The 18,285-nt window shown below is 41.3% G+C and overlaps 2 protein-coding genes across 2 annotated transcripts in view; one reads left to right on the forward strand and one right to left on the reverse strand.

Moving 5' to 3' along the window:
* LOC116173077 (laminin subunit gamma-1) overlaps window positions 1-18,285 on the reverse strand; it is a gene marked incomplete in the record, with an annotated part of 210,528 nt that continues 192,243 nt past the window's right edge. Inside the window, 7 exon segments of the mRNA XM_031490362.1 lie at window positions 1-568; window positions 613-983; window positions 1,029-1,781; window positions 3,003-3,505; window positions 3,552-4,356; window positions 5,092-5,320; window positions 5,375-6,216. Of these exon segments, the coding sequence (XP_031346222.1) occupies window positions 227-568; window positions 613-983; window positions 1,029-1,781; window positions 3,003-3,505; window positions 3,552-4,356; window positions 5,092-5,320; window positions 5,375-6,216 (3,845 nt within the window).
* LOC116173078 lies at window positions 14,132-14,672 on the forward strand. The gene is made up of 2 exons (XM_031490363.1): window positions 14,132-14,191; window positions 14,240-14,672. Exons 1-2 carry the CDS (start codon window positions 14,138-14,140, stop codon window positions 14,618-14,620), a joined length of 435 nt encoding a protein of 144 aa, XP_031346223.1. The 5' UTR covers window positions 14,132-14,137; the 3' UTR covers window positions 14,621-14,672.

The raw sequence follows: 18,285 nt of genomic DNA on the forward strand, positions 1-18,285 counted from the left end.
TTTGATAGAGTAACGTTTTATTAATATGTATTGTGTACAAAATTACAAAATATGAATGATTACGAAGTAAAAAAAAACAATTATAAGGTAGTGTGTATAAAACTATGAAGAAAAAGAAATCGACATTAAACCTACACGTTGCTAACTTTCTTTGGTATAAAAAATTAAGAAATTGTTTGATAATTATTTTACTTATTCTACGTATAGTCTAATTAATACATCTAGTTTACGGTTCAAGTTGCACACGTTTGAAACACCCGTCCGGCAAAGCGTTCGCTATTTCGCGAATGTTGGCGACCTCACCTCGCAGCCACTCCACCTCCAGGGTGTACGCGTCGACGAGCGCGTTCTGCTCCTTGTGCTCGCGTTGCAAGCGCTCCACCAGAACATCCAGATTCGCCTCTTGCACTTTCCGCTCCGCCCGCACCAATTCGTCCTCCAACCGATTTAATTCGGCATCATCTAATTTCGCCACACCTTGCAGGTTGCGCATTATCTCCTCGATGTCGGCGATTATTTCGTTAACTTTCTTAGTCGCCTCGCTTGAGTCCTTACCCGCCCGACCAATCTGCAAAGACAGTTTGAACACCCACTGCAAAAGTGAGTACTTACCTTATCTTTCGCTTCGTTAATCAAGGTTTCGTTGCTAAGGGTCTGTTGGTATAATTTGTCGAATTCGTTTTCGGTGTTCTCCAAACGGCCGCTCATCAGACCGGCTTCGGTTTTAAACTTGGTCGCGTTTTGGTATAGGGAATCGGCATCGTTGCGGATTTTCTGGGCGGTTTCAGAAGCCTTATTGGCCAACTCGTTCGCGTGGATGGCGGTCGACAGGGCTTGGTCCGCGTTCGACTTGGAGTCGATTAGCGATTTATCCGCGGTACGAGTTTTGTTTTCGGCGACCAGCATTTGTTTTTGTATCTCCGGTATTCTGCCCAAGGCTTGCCGTGCGGCCGCCTGACTTTCCTTGACTTGCTTATCGAAATCTGGAAAACGATTGTTAAATGTGGAAAACCCTCGTCTATACTTACGGCTGACTGTTTCGTAAGTTCCCAACGCTTCGTTTAGGATATCCTTAGCTAGAAGTATGGCGCGTTCAGCTTGAGCCTTGGCCAAATCAATATCGCTTAGCAAGTCGGTGGTGACGTCCATTTGGTCGGTCCCTCGGTTCAGAAGGTCCTCCGCTGTTAGGACTTGTTCGCCGACCTCGTTCAGAAGCGTATCGCTTTTGTCGATAAGATCCATGGTCTCGTTCAGGATTTTCTTCGCCTCGCTATTACTGTCGTCGACCTGCTTCTTTAGGCTGGGTATATCGACGTTCGGTATAATTAGATTGCTAATTTCGTTAAGCAAAATCAGCGCCTTTGTTTTCGCATCCTGCGATTTATTGTAAACGTCCCCCGTCCACTGCTTGAACGTAACCAACTTTGTCTTTGTGTTCTCGATGTCGTTTTTCAACAGTCTGATTTCTTGGGTGACGTTTCGTTGTAAATCCGACGCGTTTTTGGCCAGTTCGTAAGCCTCGATCGATTTGTTTTTCGCTTCGGAGGCGGTCTTAGTTATGGTGTCGGCGTTGTTATCCAAGTCGTCGGACAACTGCCTTGCCTCGTGAGCGATCGTCGTCATTTTGACAGATTGTTGACCGAATTCCTTCGCTCTTTGCTTGGCTTTGTTGAGCGCGTCCTTTCCCTCCGTTTCTAAACTTTCTAACGCGTTTTTCAGCTCGATCTCGGCAAGTTTTATATTTTCTTCGGTGTAAGTTAGATTAATTTGAGTTTGTTCACCTGCAAAAAATATGGACAGTTGAGCATCAATTTAATACGTAAATATTAAGCAATTACAGTATTAACATTGAAATCTATTAGATAAATGGTCGTGCAGTCATCTTCCCTCAACTTTACCCGGCCCTCAACGTCCTTTTGTCCATGGACGTCGGAGAAATGAAACACGCAGACCTATTACTGCATCGTTCTTGTATGTGATAGTAAACGACTTCACCAACCGCATCACCTGGTGCTCCATGTATGTGACAAAGACGGTAAAAGATGTGTAGTGAACTCAAATCAAGTTCATCAGTTTTCCTGACCCCGATTACTCATTGCCAGAGCACCATACCGCATTCCATTCCGAACAACACTACCCTACTCCGATCAAAACCTCCATGCAACCACACCCCCTCGCCCGAAGAGTGGTGGCGGGGGGCCAACGACAAACGATCATAAATCGCGGACATCCAGAGGAATCTCCTACCATTTTGACTGTTCCATTCTGAAAAGATTTGAAGACTTGCGGCATGGTTACATAAATAGTGACATCATAACCAACCCTGAGTTTCGACCGAGCGACTTCTGGAAAAGAAGATATGGTGGTCCTTACGTTACCTAGTACGTCGTTAGTCAACCAAGGCAGAATCAGCACGCGTTCGCTTGGCCGTTACTTAACCAGCCCGCAAGATACCTCACGCGGGCGTGGGGTGGAGTCGCTTCACCTGTCATCACCGATGCTGGGTATCAATCTGGTGGGTCAATATCTCGGTCAATATCTGCTGTAACTCCATCCAGGAGAAGAAAACCATGCGCTGCCAATCTCTTTACATTTGGAATCGAAAAATAACCACAACCAAGCAGTACAAGCTAAGAACTAGAGCTAAGACGACTTCGTTAATCATCTAAACCGGTTTGGAGAGTAAACGGAAGGGAGAAGATGGCATATCGCACAGCAAACTAGTTACCCATATTTACAGGAAATTTATTTAATTTTAATTTTACAAATAGTAAGGGGTACTGTAACGGGAATACCGCAGGTTAAATTTAATTCTTTTTGGGCGGGACACACGTCGTAGTTGGACATTCATTTGAACTATCTCCAAGTCCGTTCCCAACGTTTAGGGTATGCAACCCCGAAAAGTACAAATAACGCATGTCAAAAAATGCAAATTAATTTCATCATCCACATCCAGTTACGCTTTCGAGCAGTAGGAGTCAGGTAAAAAGAAAAGAACTCACCAATGCTTTGTGCCAAAATGATGTTCTCTTCAATTTCTCCGAGAACTCCTTCAATCTTGTTCTGCTGCTTGCGAATGTAGTTCAACTTATCCGTAACCGACTCCGTATCACCTCCAGTACCCAACTTCGTTTCAATCAACAACTGCTCTATCTCCTCTTGTATAGTCCTCAACTGATCTTCAAAATTCTCATCGTCGATTACGGTCGGGTTGCGCTCGATCTTGTCCAAGATGTCCACCAGCCTTTCAATCATGAAGACGTGCCTTCGTGCGTCGTCTTGGACTAGGTTGTAGCAGTCAGGGCAGTCTACGCAGCCTCGTTGCCTGTCGTGCTTGTTTTCCTTGCAGCGATCACAACGGCGGCCCTCCACGTTCTCTTGACAAGGGCACTGGCCGGAGAAGTCGCATTGGAGACTCTTTGCGCCGATTCGATCACAGTCGCACGTCTTGCAACCGTCAATGGAAAATCCATACCGATACGCCTCGCACTGGTCGCAGCGCAATCTAAAATGCAAACGATTAGTTAGAGATCGTGACTGGTTGGAATTACCCAGTGATTCCTTCGCGACAGAAACATTGACCATTGTACAGGTTGCAGGTACGATTTAATGATCCCACCGGATCGCAGTTGCACGGCAGACAGCCTTCTCCGCTAATAATATTGAAGTAACCATCCTCGCATTGATCGCAATTTCTGCCGAATATGTGCGATTTGCACCTGCAATTTCCGGAAATTTGATCACAAATTGACAGTGAATGATGATCTTCTTCAGTGCCTGCCGGATAACACTGGCAAGGCTTACAGTCTCCCTTTGGAAGCGCCAGCGCGTCTCCGTAAAATCCAGGCAAACACTGATCACAGTTTCTTCCACCGGTGTTATGAATGCACTTCAGACATTCCCCAGTGGTCGTGTTGCAATTTCCAATTGCGTTAGTATCGATATTCAAATTACACTCGCACGGCTGGCAAGGGGACGAAATTCCGAAACGCGCCAAAGGATCGCCGAAGTAACCATCCGAGCAGAAGTCGCAACGATGGCCCGTGTAACCGTTGGGACACTCGACGCACATAATTATGTTTTCGTCCAGCTGAATGCAGGCGCCTCCCTTGGGGCATCCGCAGGACTGACAATCGTAAGGGGTGCCTCCGAGCGCGTTTCCGTAGTATCCTCGCGCGCAAAACTCGCAATTGTCGCCGGCCGTGTTATGCTCGCAGATGCAGCGACCCGTTTCCGCCTCGCAAATTTCCGCGTGCTTGTTGCATTCGCAAGGTACGCATGGGCTGAAGGGACCACCGTGAGAAGGAGAGTGTCTGTAACCTGGTGCGCAAGACTCGCAGAAAGCTCCGACGTAGCCTAAACAAGAATTGGGGTTGGAGGCAAATCAAAACCGGACAGTTCCCATAGATTTTTGATAGTCATAGCATCATAGTTAGGATTCGAAACTTATATTGAATTGTTTTTTTTAGTTGTAACCTATAACGTTTGCATCACAAATTAAGTAGACGATATATTACCTGCATTTGACAGTATTTATTGATTTAAAGATATAATTCAGGTAACATATCAATTTTGATTTTGATGTGATATTGGCGGTTTACTTGAGCACAGCTTTCCTAAATTTTCCTGTCATAAATTCACCAAAATTAACTTTTGGATTATGTAATATTTGTAATATTACATTATTTATTTACCACATGATACATAAAAATTTATATACGCAAAGCAAAAAACGGATGCTTTATATAACGAGTTAATAACCGAAGGAGTAATTACAAGTCAACGAGTCGGTAAGCATATATCATCAAATAGTGGCGTACAGTGGAGGTACTATTTTCAACCCTATATATGGTGAAACATTACAAATGATGCAAGCAACATCAACACTTTCAATCCCCTCGCCTCGCATATTTTCTATGATATAGGCAAGTTAAACAGTTAGCGCAAAATACAACAAGACAAAATTTGGCCCCGCTCAAATACAATTGCGATTATGTAAATAATTAAAATACGCTTATGATGCTATGCGATTATCAAACTTCATGGAAGACGAATAATAACTTAACCAATCAATGCAAGTATAGCACAAACCTGCAGGGCATTCGCACTGTTCGATCCACAAGGCCGGAACTCCCGCTCCTCCACGTGTCGCTGTCTCTAACTTAACATCATCCAAATAACCTTCGCCTTGTCCGGTGTATGTGCCTCTAATTCGAATAGCGGTCAAGTTGGTCAAAATCGATATAAACGCTCGTGCCGTCAATCGTGGTTGCCACCCATAGTTGGGGTGTTCGTGCAGTCGGAACCGGTAATGTTGGTTCTACGTGGAGATAAATAAGGTAGTGTGTTATAGCTGATGGCATTAAAGACTCACCGTCATAGCTGGAATAAGATTTCTTTGGGCGAATATGGTATTGCTGATCGAAGTTCCGGCACCTTCGAAGACAATGTCGGTGGCGGTCGGAACCGGTCGGTTTTCACCAATTCTCAACGTGAACTCCAGGAGTTGATTGTAAGACGCCCTTTGATCCCCCAAAAATCGATCGGGTGCAATGAAATACACGGGTTCTTCCCTTGGAGCGACCACTTTGATGTTCTGTCCATGCGGATGGTACGAAAGGTCTACGTTGTGACGGTACTCGTCTTCGGCGCGCCATCTCTCTGCACTTTTGGTGAAGCTGGATTCAAACTGGTACTTGGAGTAACCGGGAGCTGGCACGCACTCAGAAGAGTGTCCGTAACAAAAGCAGGGGGTGCACCCAAACTCGTTCTCCTTGTCCAGATTGAAAAAGCCGGGTTTACACTCGCGACAGCGTTTACCTTCGACATTTTCCTTACATTGGCACGTACCAGTATACGGATCGCAGTTGGGCACATTGTTGGCGGAACCCTCCTCCGAGCAACCGCACCCCTTGCAACCGTGCGTGCCAAAATCGTAATGGTTCACGTCACATCTATCGCACTTATCACCGGTAACACCAGGCTTGCACTGACATTTTCCTTCAGAATTGCACTGGAGACTTCGCGAACCTACCGAATCGCAATTGCAGGCGACGCAATGGTGGTCTTCTCTTTGGTAATAGTTTTCTCTGCATCGCTCGCAGTTTGGACCGTCTCGATTTACGGCACAATCTAGGCAATGACCACCGTGTCCGGTCCTTTCGTACAGATCCTTATCGAAGTAACAACGGGTGGAGAATCCATTGCAGTTACACGCTGAAAAAAAGCAAATTTAAGGTTCAAGATTCAGTGCACAAGGTACAAAATTTAATGCAACCATTAAAACATTCAATACGTAAGGTTCCAGCTAAAAGGTTTATGCCACAAGGTTCAGAATTAAGCAGTACCTACATATATACGTGTAGACTTACAGACCCGAAAAACGATAGAGTGGCCCTCAAGATCCAAACCAAAGTCAAAACTGAATTTTACCTCGGGGGAGTATTCGCCATTGTTTTGATATCAGTTTTTCGGTTTTGATTTTGACCCATTCTTAGACGCTCAATCGTAAAACCTTAATCAAGAAATCTTGAACTGTTAAATCTTGATTTTAGAGCTTCCAACTTAATTTTTTTAATTTGACACCCGAAGCGGCACTACTTTTCCTATGATCCGCTACCCGTAAACACTCATCGCGCCTAATTGGGCAAGCATGCTTAATTAATGACATTTTAATGAGTTGTAGAAAAACCGACAGACGGTGTTCAAAGTTATCTCAAACTGACCGCGCGTAAAAAACGAAAACCCGACGTCCATCTTATATTTTTCCGATAATTGCAGACCGATTAATTAATTAAAAACCGAATTAATTTGCATCGCTTTCGGAGCAAATAGAGCGACGAGCTGGAATTTCCTTGTTCCACTTCCTCCAAATTGGGTTATTTTTATAAGGTAAACGCTCAATTTTGGAAGTATCTTTTTGCCGTAAGTAAATCGATTATCCTTTGACTTTTTACCGTCACTAGCAAGTTCTGTAAGTATCGCCATTTTCCGTAAGATCTTTTGCCTTCTTTAGCGTCACAAGTTTTGTTGTTTTTCGCAAGGTAAGCTTTTATTTTCGAAGAAAGGAGGGGATTTTCCGTACGTTTTCCCGTAATTGTTTTCCGTAGAAGCCACTACTTTGACTGTGCTTAAATTGTTTTCCGTCCGCTAGGAAAATTGCCGGTTGGGCTTTAATTTTGTTTTAGTTACTGAAGTGACCACCGCCATTTGCTGGTTCCGACCGCCGGATTCCTGGAGCTACCGTTTCTTCGACTGAGAGTACCCCAGAAGCTACCAAGACAGACCCGCAGACCGTTGCTACCGTCGAACTCGACCAGGCGCGAGATTTTCGCCTGGTAGCGCTCGAGTCCGTCCGTCCGCGCGTTTCCCGCCACCGTTTCGCCGTCTCCCGCCGACAACTGGTTGCTGCCGACTATCACCGTGGATATTACTTGCATATCATTTGTATATTTATTGATTCGTTTACATTAGAAACTAATAATTTTTTTATTTCGAAATCTCGCCAACTGTGCGCGACCTGTCGATGTTTAATCGCACTAACTCGGCGATTGAAAAAGAAGGCATGGGGTTATCGTATGTGTATGAGAATCCAAAACATTCAAAAGCGTCTACGCAATACGACACCAAAGTGAAAAAGGAAAAACTAATCGAAATGGGCGCAAAATGGGCCCTTACAGGTGAAAGTCTTTGAACTTTTTGTTACTAAACGATTACTTTAAAGACCACCTTTGTTATGTATGCTTACCATCCCGACAGTACAGTCGAAAGTGCGTTAAATCAGAATCGATACGAAAAAGGCAATTTTTTGGAAAATTTTTATCAAAAATTCACTAAAATCGACATTAAACTACGAGATTAAGATGAGTGCAAACATCAGGCGGAAGTTTGAAGTCTTCTAAGTGACCCTTTTGCGGTTTCGAACATTGACATTGACTCAAAACATCAATCGCGATTATGTGCAGATCTGGAGACAAGTTGAATCGAAATTTTCGGAAAATCACTTTGTATAGGCAATATTTCCAAAAAACAAAAATACCACTTAAAAAAAGTTGCAATTTATCACAAAGAAGACGTTACAAAAGGTTTCGTCGAAATTCAAAAAAAAATACAAATTGTACGAAAACATTCGAATCGATAAAATATCCACGCCAAAGTGAAAATGGAAAAACTAATTGAAATGGGCGCAAAATGGGCACTTACTGGTGAAATTCTTTGAACTTTTTGGTACTAAACGATTAATTTAGAGACCACCTTTGTTATATATGCTTACCATCCCGACAGTACAGTCGCAAGTGCGTTAAATAAGAATCGATACAAAAAAGGCAATTTTTTGGAAAATTTTTATCAAAAACGTACTAATTCTGTTTTTTTTTTGCTAAAACTACGAGATTAAGTGAGTGCAAAAGATTGGTTGCGATTTGAGGCCTCCAAGTGATCATTTTGGAGTCTCAATCATTGACATTCACTCAAAATCGCATTAATTTTTAAATGATCGCAATCTTCAGTATGACGCATAATTAATCGCGATTATGTGCAAGACCTTAGCATGTGTGATCATTTCTTTGGAAAAACCATCGGAGCTCCTGATCACCACATTGTTGATTCTGTACGTTTTGAAACGAGATCGCACCACCGGGGGGGTCTGAGGGTATTCCAATACCCCCCAGGGAAAGGAACTTTAATAGTTCCCCGGTGATCATCCCCGCCCAAATAGTGGCGGTCCTTAATACTTGTTGTTATTCTCGAGGAAGAGCCATCAATGTTTCTTTTGCCTGGGGGGTATGGAGATATTCAGACTCCTAAGTGTGTGTGATCATTTTTAGGAGAAACCATCGAAGCTCCTTTTCTTGGGGGATTTTGATATGGAACGCTCCCCTGAACATGATCAGCACAAACATTGATGGTTCTGTACGCCTTGAATGCAGCACATTCCACCAGGGGGTTCTGGGGGTATGTAATACTCTCCAGGGAAATGAGCTTTGATAGTTCCCCGGTGATCATCTCCACCCAAACAGTGACGGTCCTCAATACTTTCTTCTCAAGGAAGAGCCATCCATATTTCTTTTGCGTGGGGGGGTTTCCATATCCCTCAGACTCCCCGGTGATGTACTCACTCCTCCAGTTATTCAGAGTCCTTAGTATGTGTGATCATTTCTTTGGAAAAACCATCGAAGCTCCTGATCATTGTTGTTTCTGTACGTTTTGAAACGAGATCGCCACACCGGGGGTTCTGGGAGGTACGGAATACCCCTCAGGGAAAGGAACTTTGATAGTTCCCCGGTGATCATCCCCATCTAAACAGAGACGGTCCTCAATACTTGTCCGTTATTCTCAAGGACGACCCATTCATGTCTCTTTTACCTGGGGGGTATTCCATACCCCCCCGGTGATGTATACACACTTCCAGTTATTCAAGGATCTTAGTATGTGTGATCATTTCTTAGGAAAAACAATCGAAGCTCCTGATCACCACAAACATTTTTGTTTCTGTACGTTTTGAAACGAGATCGCATCACCGGGGGGTCTGGGGAGTATAGAATACCCACAGGGAAAGAAACTTTAATAGTTCCCCGGTGATCATCCCCACCTAAACAGTGACGGTCCTCAATACTTGTCCGTTATTCTCGAGGACGAGCCATTCATGATTCTTTTGCCTGGGGGGTATTCCATACCCCCCAGAGGTGTATACACTCTTCCAGTTATTCAGAGACCTTAGTATGTGTGATCAATTCTTAGGAAAAACCATCGAAGATCCTGATCACCACAAACATTCTTGTTTCTGTACGTTTTGAAACGAGATCGCACCACCGGAGGGTCTGGGGGCCCTCAATATTTGTCATTATTCTCGAGGAAGTGCCATCGAAGTTTGTTTTACCTGAGGGTGTGGGCAGACTCTTCAGTGATGTATACTCCCGTCTAGATATTAACAATACTCAGTACTTGTTATCATTTTTTAGGAAATCCATAGAAGCTCCATTTCCTGGGCGACTTTCCTATGGAATGCTCCCCTGATCACCATAAAGATTGAATGACTGAAGACTATCAATAGGTATATCGGTGCTTTTTTGAGCCGTATCAAATGTCGTTTTCTTTTTTTTTGACATTAAAAAAAAACCAATTATTATAGGTCTCAAATTTTAACCAGCTTCACCGTCACGCCAATTACCTACTACAAACCAAATAAAATCGAGTTGGAAATAAGTCCAACTACCAACCCTTAATCGAAACAAAAAGTAAGAAATTGCTATATTCCGAGCGCATATAAGGAGTTGTTTGTTTTGGTACAATTTCTCGTCTATTGCACCACAAGATCTCCTTGTTTATAACATGTAGGTAACAAAGAACAAAAAAGTTCACTAGAAATGACTCACGGCATGTTCATTCCGTAAGGTAATTTAAGATAATCGACCGTCGCGCGGGTAACCTGAGCTATAAAAGGGCAGAAATTGGCGTGCAACTGTTCTACTGCCTTTTTTGAATTTATTCAGACCAGAAGTGAATGTTAAACTTTTCCAATTAAAATTCTCAATTAGTGCCTTATTTTTTATTTTATCGTGGCGGCCAATTGAATCGGACATTTTTCGTACAGATTATGGTTCTTTAATTTATTCCCGTCGGGTCCATTTTGTTTTTATTGACAATCAATCATTTTGATATACTGTTTTAAATTATCTTCCAGTTTTATTTACGTAAGTTGCCTGTAATTACGTATTTTAGTGTAGCCTCGCCAGGAATTACAGTGTGTACAGCTAATGGAACCGGTTATTAAATGATCGTCGAGAATAGAAAAATGTGTCGAGTTATGCTGAAAGCTTTAGCGAGATATTCAAAATATTGGCATCAATAATCGTTTCTTGTCATCTTGATTGGTTACTGGTGTTTGTTGGTTGAGTGTGAGAAATTACGACACGCTGCGGCGGCGTTTGTGGAATTATAATTTTCGCTTTCAAGATTCAAGTCTGATCACAAAGTTTCAACCAATGTGTTGCTGATATTTTGCTAAAATTTTGATAATCACCGAGTTCGCGCATGCGTACGATCAACTTTCTTATTTGTGCACCGATTTTCATAAAAATTCTACTTGTCTATGCTAGATTTTATTGCATTAATAAATACTGGTGTAGCTAATGTCTAGAATTATCCGCATAAAGTACTGTTACCAGAATTTATCATTTTCGTTAAGATTACCTAACGGCGATTTCGATTAGACCTCGGGTTCTTTAAACTTCAACATGTTAACTAGTAGTTTCATAGCAATTGGCTCATTCGAAGATTCTATTCCTGTCACTCACTGATTTTAAATTAATCCCGAATGGATTGCGTGCACGTTTCAAAAACTGGTCCGAGCTTTTGGCAGTCGCTTTTTTGCGATAATTGATGGAACAAATTGCGTTAAACACTGTATGCTCAAGATAATTGATCTTGCGGTGCTGATTGACACGCCCGTGACAAGGTATTGTTTTCGGAGCATGGGAAAGGGGCTTTATTATATAAAGTTCAGTTTATCTCGCATTGTTCTGCATTCTCGAGTCTAAGATATTGCCACGTTAATGATGTCGCTTTTTGGAGCACATACCTTATATGACCCTTGCGGACCTTTGTAGACCTTAAATAGAAGTCATGTTCGGGTTACTTAAATGAAACGTACAATTAATTTTAAATCTCTTCCGTGGGGTTGCTGCTCATTACGTTGGCGCAGTGTTTTATGAGCATTCACAGCACGTATTAATTTGTTTGCCGTTAATAATTCATTTCTTAGTTATACGGCCTTCTTTTATAAATCACGTTACCTTTATCTTAATCGTGCTATCGCTACGGTAAATAAATACGTTCGTAAAGATAATGAAATACCTAATGCAATGGGCGGAATCCGCACGCTCCCACGACCCTTTTAAAGCCCACGCTTTTAATATTATTTAATAATGCAGAAAGTAATCGCTTGTTAAGTGTTTTTACCCTTTCGTTTTACGGTTTTTTCTCTCTCTCAAGAACCCTCTGATCTTCAGTATCTTTTGTTTGAGGTTTGAGGTCTCATCACTAGAGCGGAGGATGAACTTACTGTTACCGTATTGCGAAACAATTAACAGTGAAGGACCTAAGATTATTTTTATATATATTTATATTTATTTTATTTATTTTATTTATTTTATTTATTTTATTTATTTTATTTATTTTATTTATTTTATTTATTTTATTTATTTTATTTATTTTATTTATTATCCCTCTTGTTCTGTCATATGCCAAACGATGTCGTGGATTTTGTGGATTGATGGGGTTAAGGAGGGGGGGGGGGATGTTGTCCGACCCGAAAGGGTACGACCACAGCTTCCCGTTGATAGTCTCCCCCTTCGTTCCATTAGTTCCCGATGCTTTCAACCATTGATCTCAATTCCTTCTTTCTTATTGTTATCCTCTCCTTGCCTCCCTTTCTGTCTCCTCCTCCTCTTGGCTGCTTGTACTTCTGTCTGATTCTTCTTCCACCTCCAGTACTCGCCTGCTTTCTTTCTTCATTTTGTGTTTGTATTTTCTCCACTCTTCCTATCTCTCTATGGGAATCCCCGAGGTCGACACCATTTGGTTCGTTCGTAGACCTGCCATCTCCAGGTATACCTGGCTGGTTTGGACGAACGAAGTCTTCGAGATCTTCTTTCTTGTCCGCGGTTACGAGTAGGTCGTCCACCTCGGTAGTTGTAACTGGCCATCCGTGTTGAAGTTCATCACCACCCTCCTTTTTTGGTCTACGGTGTTGTCCAATGCTATCTCGAAGAGCCTTGGGGATAGCGGACATCCTCGTTTGATTCCTCTGGTTTTCATTTGGTGCTCGGTCTTCTTCCCAAACCATTGTATACTAATATACTCCCGTTTATAATTCTATTGGTTAGAAATTTGGGCAGTACCAGCAGCGTCAGAAATGTGGCTATTGCTTCATGCTTCACTTAGTGGAAGGGCTTCGCCAGGTCTATTGCTAGAAGCCATATTTTGGTTCCTGCCCTCCAGTGTTCGTCTAGAATCCTCCTGGTCGTGAATATATGGTCGTCCGTTGATCTGTGGTTGGCCATGGCTTGCTTCCTGGTCGGTGACATGGGCAGTTTATGCCCCCCTCCCCGGTGTTTTTCTATACTCCTTTCTTTTCTGCCCCCCTGTCAGAAGTCTCACATCCCACCATTCAGTTCTCCCTGTCCTTTCCCTCCCCCCTTACTAATTTGCGGTCTTATCCTACTGTACTGGCCCATATTCCTACAGTGTTCATGATGCTTATTTTCTTTGACTTGGTTCTTACTATGTGGACGATCTGTGATTGAGAGTTCCTTCTCCCCCATGTTGTCAGGACCGTTTTGGGTTTGCTGAATGTGTTTTCCACTCTCAGTCCATGTAGATGTAGTATGTTCCTAATCTCGCTACCATTCACGTTGTCTTGCTCGTGCTTGAGTATTTTGCCTACCCTACGTTCCTCCCGCTTTTTTGATGCGAATCCCAAAGTTGGACGACTCTGGGGATAGTTTTAGACGTTGTGTGATTAAGGGAAACTGTATTTTTTATTTGTATTCAGTACAGGCCGTTTTACTTTGGGGAATTTTGACGTTTCAACAATTATAAAAATATTCTTTAAATACTCGGTCTATACGTTTTTTAACATGTTTGAAACTTTTAAAGAGAATTGTTTACTGTAATCAATATTCGTGCATAAACTCAAAAGAAGGCAATAGAATCTTCCATATAATTCAATATTAAGTAGTGAAAATCTTCTAATTGAGTTGGAAAAATTTTGATCTTGAGGAAATTTGGTGTCTTTTCTGCATACGACCTTTCAAAAACAAAAACGTCAATGGAGTCTATAATGCACAAAAGTAGCAAAGAAATTCTGAACTACGTCAAACTCAGAGAATTAGTTGCACTTTTGTGGGACTTTCCCGCAATGCAATTATCAGAAAAAGCTAAACTAAAAGAGACAATCCAGCAACTGCAGTGAAATCACTCAATTTTTTGTTGGCGCTATTGTTGCAACAAAGAGCGGCGATAAATTGAGAACCTTGCAGTAAATTATAGATAATTCGATGCATTGTGGCAAATGAGAGATGTTGGGAGCGGTAAACGTATAAATGGACACCGTCTCAATACAGAGCAACCATCAATCATGAAAACTGTCTTGGTGCTAGTTCTGTGCGTTTTTGCGTGGTCATGTTGTGAGGTAAGTTAGTCTCTCCTAAATTGATAAATAAGTATTTGTCCCGAACAGAAACCTGGACCAGAAGGTCCGCCACCAACCGAACACCCAAAACACCACGGACGCCATCACAAACTGGAGAAGGAATGTCAAGAAAAAGGAAACCTAACAGACGCAGACATGAAAACCATACGAAAGGTTTGGCATACGGGACAAGCTCCAACCGAACCCAGCGACGCGATCAAGTGCTACTTTAAATGCGTGTTGGTGCACGAGAAGAAATTAACGGAGGATGGGGCGGCGAGTTTGAAGGGCATGCAGCAGAACTACACGAAGGCCGTCGAGAAGCTTGGCGAATGCAACCAAATTAAGAATAACGACCGTCCGTGTGATGCGGCCCTTTCGCTTGCAACTTGTCTCTCTGAGGTGAAGCATTTGGTCAGGGGATTCTAAACCAGGTTTGTGTATCAAAAACCACGAAATAAATGATTTGCATTTTAATCAATCTCTTCCAATCGTCGTTTTTAACGTCCAAATCCAAATAACCCTTTTTTTGGATATTGGTCCTTAAGTTCCCGATTCCAAGATCCAGGCTATAATTCGAAGTCCGGAGTTCAGAGTATGGAATCCGGGCAAAGTTTATTAGGATATTGAACTCTAGAGCGATTTTGGTTTCTGGTTCTCTTGAATTATGAAGCATAGATTTAAGATTCTTGAATGGATAAAAAAAACAATGGATCCGGTATTCAGGATTCCACTAGAATACAGGTTCCAAAATCCAGAAATTTCAGAATTCTGTATCTAACGTACAAGATCTCACAGTCAGGATTCATGAAATTCAATATCCAAACTTTAGGACTTTTAATCGAGTCTTCAAGATCCAATCTCCGAAACCCAGAACTACAAGCTCAAGATCTGATCTGATAATTTAGTGCTAACAGTAAGCATGTTCCAGAATCCAAGATCCAGGATGTAGAATTTACAATCTGGGATCAGATGGAACCAAAATCCAAACCGCAGTATCTAAGATCTATAATTCAAAATGTACCGTTCTCAATTAAGAATTTGGATTCCGAAATATAGACTAGAATACAGTATGGAGTCCAAAATACAGTTCGGACGAATCCAGATATAGGCTCTGTATCTAGGATACAAGGCGTATAATATCCAAGTTCCAGGAACCTAGTGTTCTGAATCATGGAATCCTGGACTCAAGATCTTAGATTTTGGGTTCTAGACTTCAGAAATTCCAATACTCCACCGATATGAAACGCCGTCAGTTTGTGGATTGAACGTGGTTGTGCAGAGTTCATTGAAATTGATTTCCATCGATCTATCGGAAGGCTGTTGGTTGCTGCTCTTCCGGGTCGACGGCATTTCATAACCAAATCGATTGGTCAAGTCAAGCTCGCGGTTGCGAAGCTTTCTGGTTTTCTAAAGATGATCTCGCCACACATCTTCCTCGATTCAAGACCTTTCAGTAGTTGTTCGACCAACATGGGATTAAAATTACTGAACTCTCAGCCGCAAGGTGAAGCTAGCGATCGATTCTCCTGCCATCTGGTGAATGTCGCGGAATTTTATGCATTCTGCGTATCTGTTGCGAGTGGCGTCAAAATGACTGGTCAATCTTGATTGGATCTCGCTGTGCGAGGCGTCGTTTAATTCAGTACCTTATTCAAGCCAAGTTACCAAGTAAATCGCGTGAAATACTCGTCGATAGTGGTTCACTCGGCAGCACGATACGGTGGCATCGAGAACTATGGTGGCCTGGGTTGATGAGATAATGTTCCTTTATTTATAGTAGGAAGTTGCCCTGTAGAATCACTGAGAGCGACAGCAATCATCCCTCACAGTATTTGAAGAAGTTATGTTGATAGCTCTTGTGCCATGTTGATTTTTGTTGTGCACTACATTAACTACCGATAACGGTTTATTTAATATATCCCACTTCTGACACCACTATTACGTTTGTGTATCTATATAGAAATAATACAAGTTCGAACTAAGACCGCTTTTACACGCCCGTAGACTGGTATCTCGGATACCTGTAACTTTGCGTTTTATGGAGGCCTTCACATACAGTATCGGCGACTTTTTCATTAGCCCACCACTACACTGAAAATATTTCGCCGAAAAAATACCTCACTGCCCAAGACCTAAAGTCTGCGAAGTGTATTGGACACGAAATCTGACGACAGACTGTATCTGGGATACACGATCGCTCTTACTAAATTTTATGCGACTTTTTAATTATGATAACTCGAATATTTTTCGTGGCCCAGGAAATCTCTCCATAGAGCCTGTCATTGTTTTGTTAGATCTACAAACCTTTGAACGCGTGCGACAATACCACAGATAAAATACCCAATTTTATCAGTGACAATGACAATACATACCAAAAAGTATGATCTAAATCGGAAAATGTTACATTAGTTACATTGTGTACGATGAATGCACCTACTGAAAATGGAGCTGTTACCCTTGCTGTTATCTATAATTCTACCTATACTTTTGCAGGAGACGCATAGATATTTCCAAAAAGGTTTCAAAAGAAATTTGTTTGTCGGAAAACGATGTACCTATCCATTTTCATGTGAGAAATTGCTCCATACGATCCTCTTGGATCTTATTACATTGTTTCTTTCTACATTTGTGTTTAGGTACAATAAATTGTTCTTTTTGGACGTTTGTGTGAATAATGTACTTGATGGCCTACGCATCTACTTTTCCGTCCATTTCCCACGTAGCATTGGATATCTTATGCATATACCTTTTAAATCCAAAATGTAAGAGAATATTCTGTGCATCTTATGTATATACCCTATACATTCATTATGGACATATGTATTTTATGTCCAGTATGGATATTCTACAAATATACATTTGGGATGTGATGTGGATATTTAGATACACAATGTATAAATTATATTCATCTTAAATATGAAATGTACCAGTAGTATGACGCACATTGTACTTATGTATCTTTTATGTATTTTAAAAGTAGGTACACCTGATTAGTGATTATATATCTTATATCTCCTCCAGATGATATTCTATGTATATACATGGGATTATAAGGTATGTATATACCGAGGTATATACGTTCTGGATATAGACCAATTAATTGGTCTATGGTTTTGGATTAGATACATGCGTTTTCTGTATTACCGACGTTACAATTAATAGTTAGCGTAGCGTCTCATTTTCTGTGAATTACGGCGATGAAGATAGCACGGTCCTATTGCAAATGCAGTTCATTTTTGTTGCAAATATGTGTTACGGAGACGTAAAGACTGGGTGGGAATTATTTAGGGCAAGAATGGCGTGTATGTTAGCAACCTAATTCATAATCTGTTACTAACTCACCCTATTATAGTGCTGAACAATAACACGATCAAGATGACTCAATAGTACAGTGAGTGAATAAAACAATAAAAATTTGTTAAGCTGATAGATGATTCAGTTAGTCGTTAAAAAATTAATGAAAGATTATTCTTGTTACAAACTCGTTGTTTATGAATAGCATGTGTTTCATTGCCAATAACATTTAAACACATTGTGAAAATCGGTGGAAACACATGTTTATTATTTCCATTATATTCTAGGAGACTTAATAAACAGAAAACTTTACTCAATGAAAAGAATTTATTTATGTCTGTCTAAATGCTAGGAAGCTTCCCGAATATTAGAGGCATCTCTATAGATAGAACATCCATTCTGAATGTATACCACATATGGAATACCCCTGGGAATACCCTAGTGATCATCTTTGCATATTATAGGAATATTCATGGTATGTCCATTTGTCAGTTTACCAATATACATAGCATGTCTGATGCATCTACTTGAATATACATAATACGTCCAACACGTATACAGGGTGTAGCATCTAAGACCCCTCGGAACATAATTACTTTACCATAAAAGATACCGAAAAAGTCTTAGAGCAAAGTTGTTCGCAATTACCGCCGGCATGTTTCTAAAATATTTTTGATCACCAGGGGCGTGCTGTATTCCAGTATTTGAATGCATTTTTGAATTCTACGTGTAATTGTACGTCTTTTTTATTATATGGTTAATATCCGAAAAGCTAGTAGTTTTAAAGATAATTCGAT

The sequence above is a fragment of the Photinus pyralis genome, unplaced genomic scaffold (assembly GCF_008802855.1).
Source record: "Photinus pyralis isolate 1611_PpyrPB1 unplaced genomic scaffold, Ppyr1.3 Ppyr1.4_LG6, whole genome shotgun sequence".
Lineage (NCBI taxonomy): Eukaryota > Metazoa > Arthropoda > Insecta > Coleoptera > Lampyridae > Photinus > Photinus pyralis.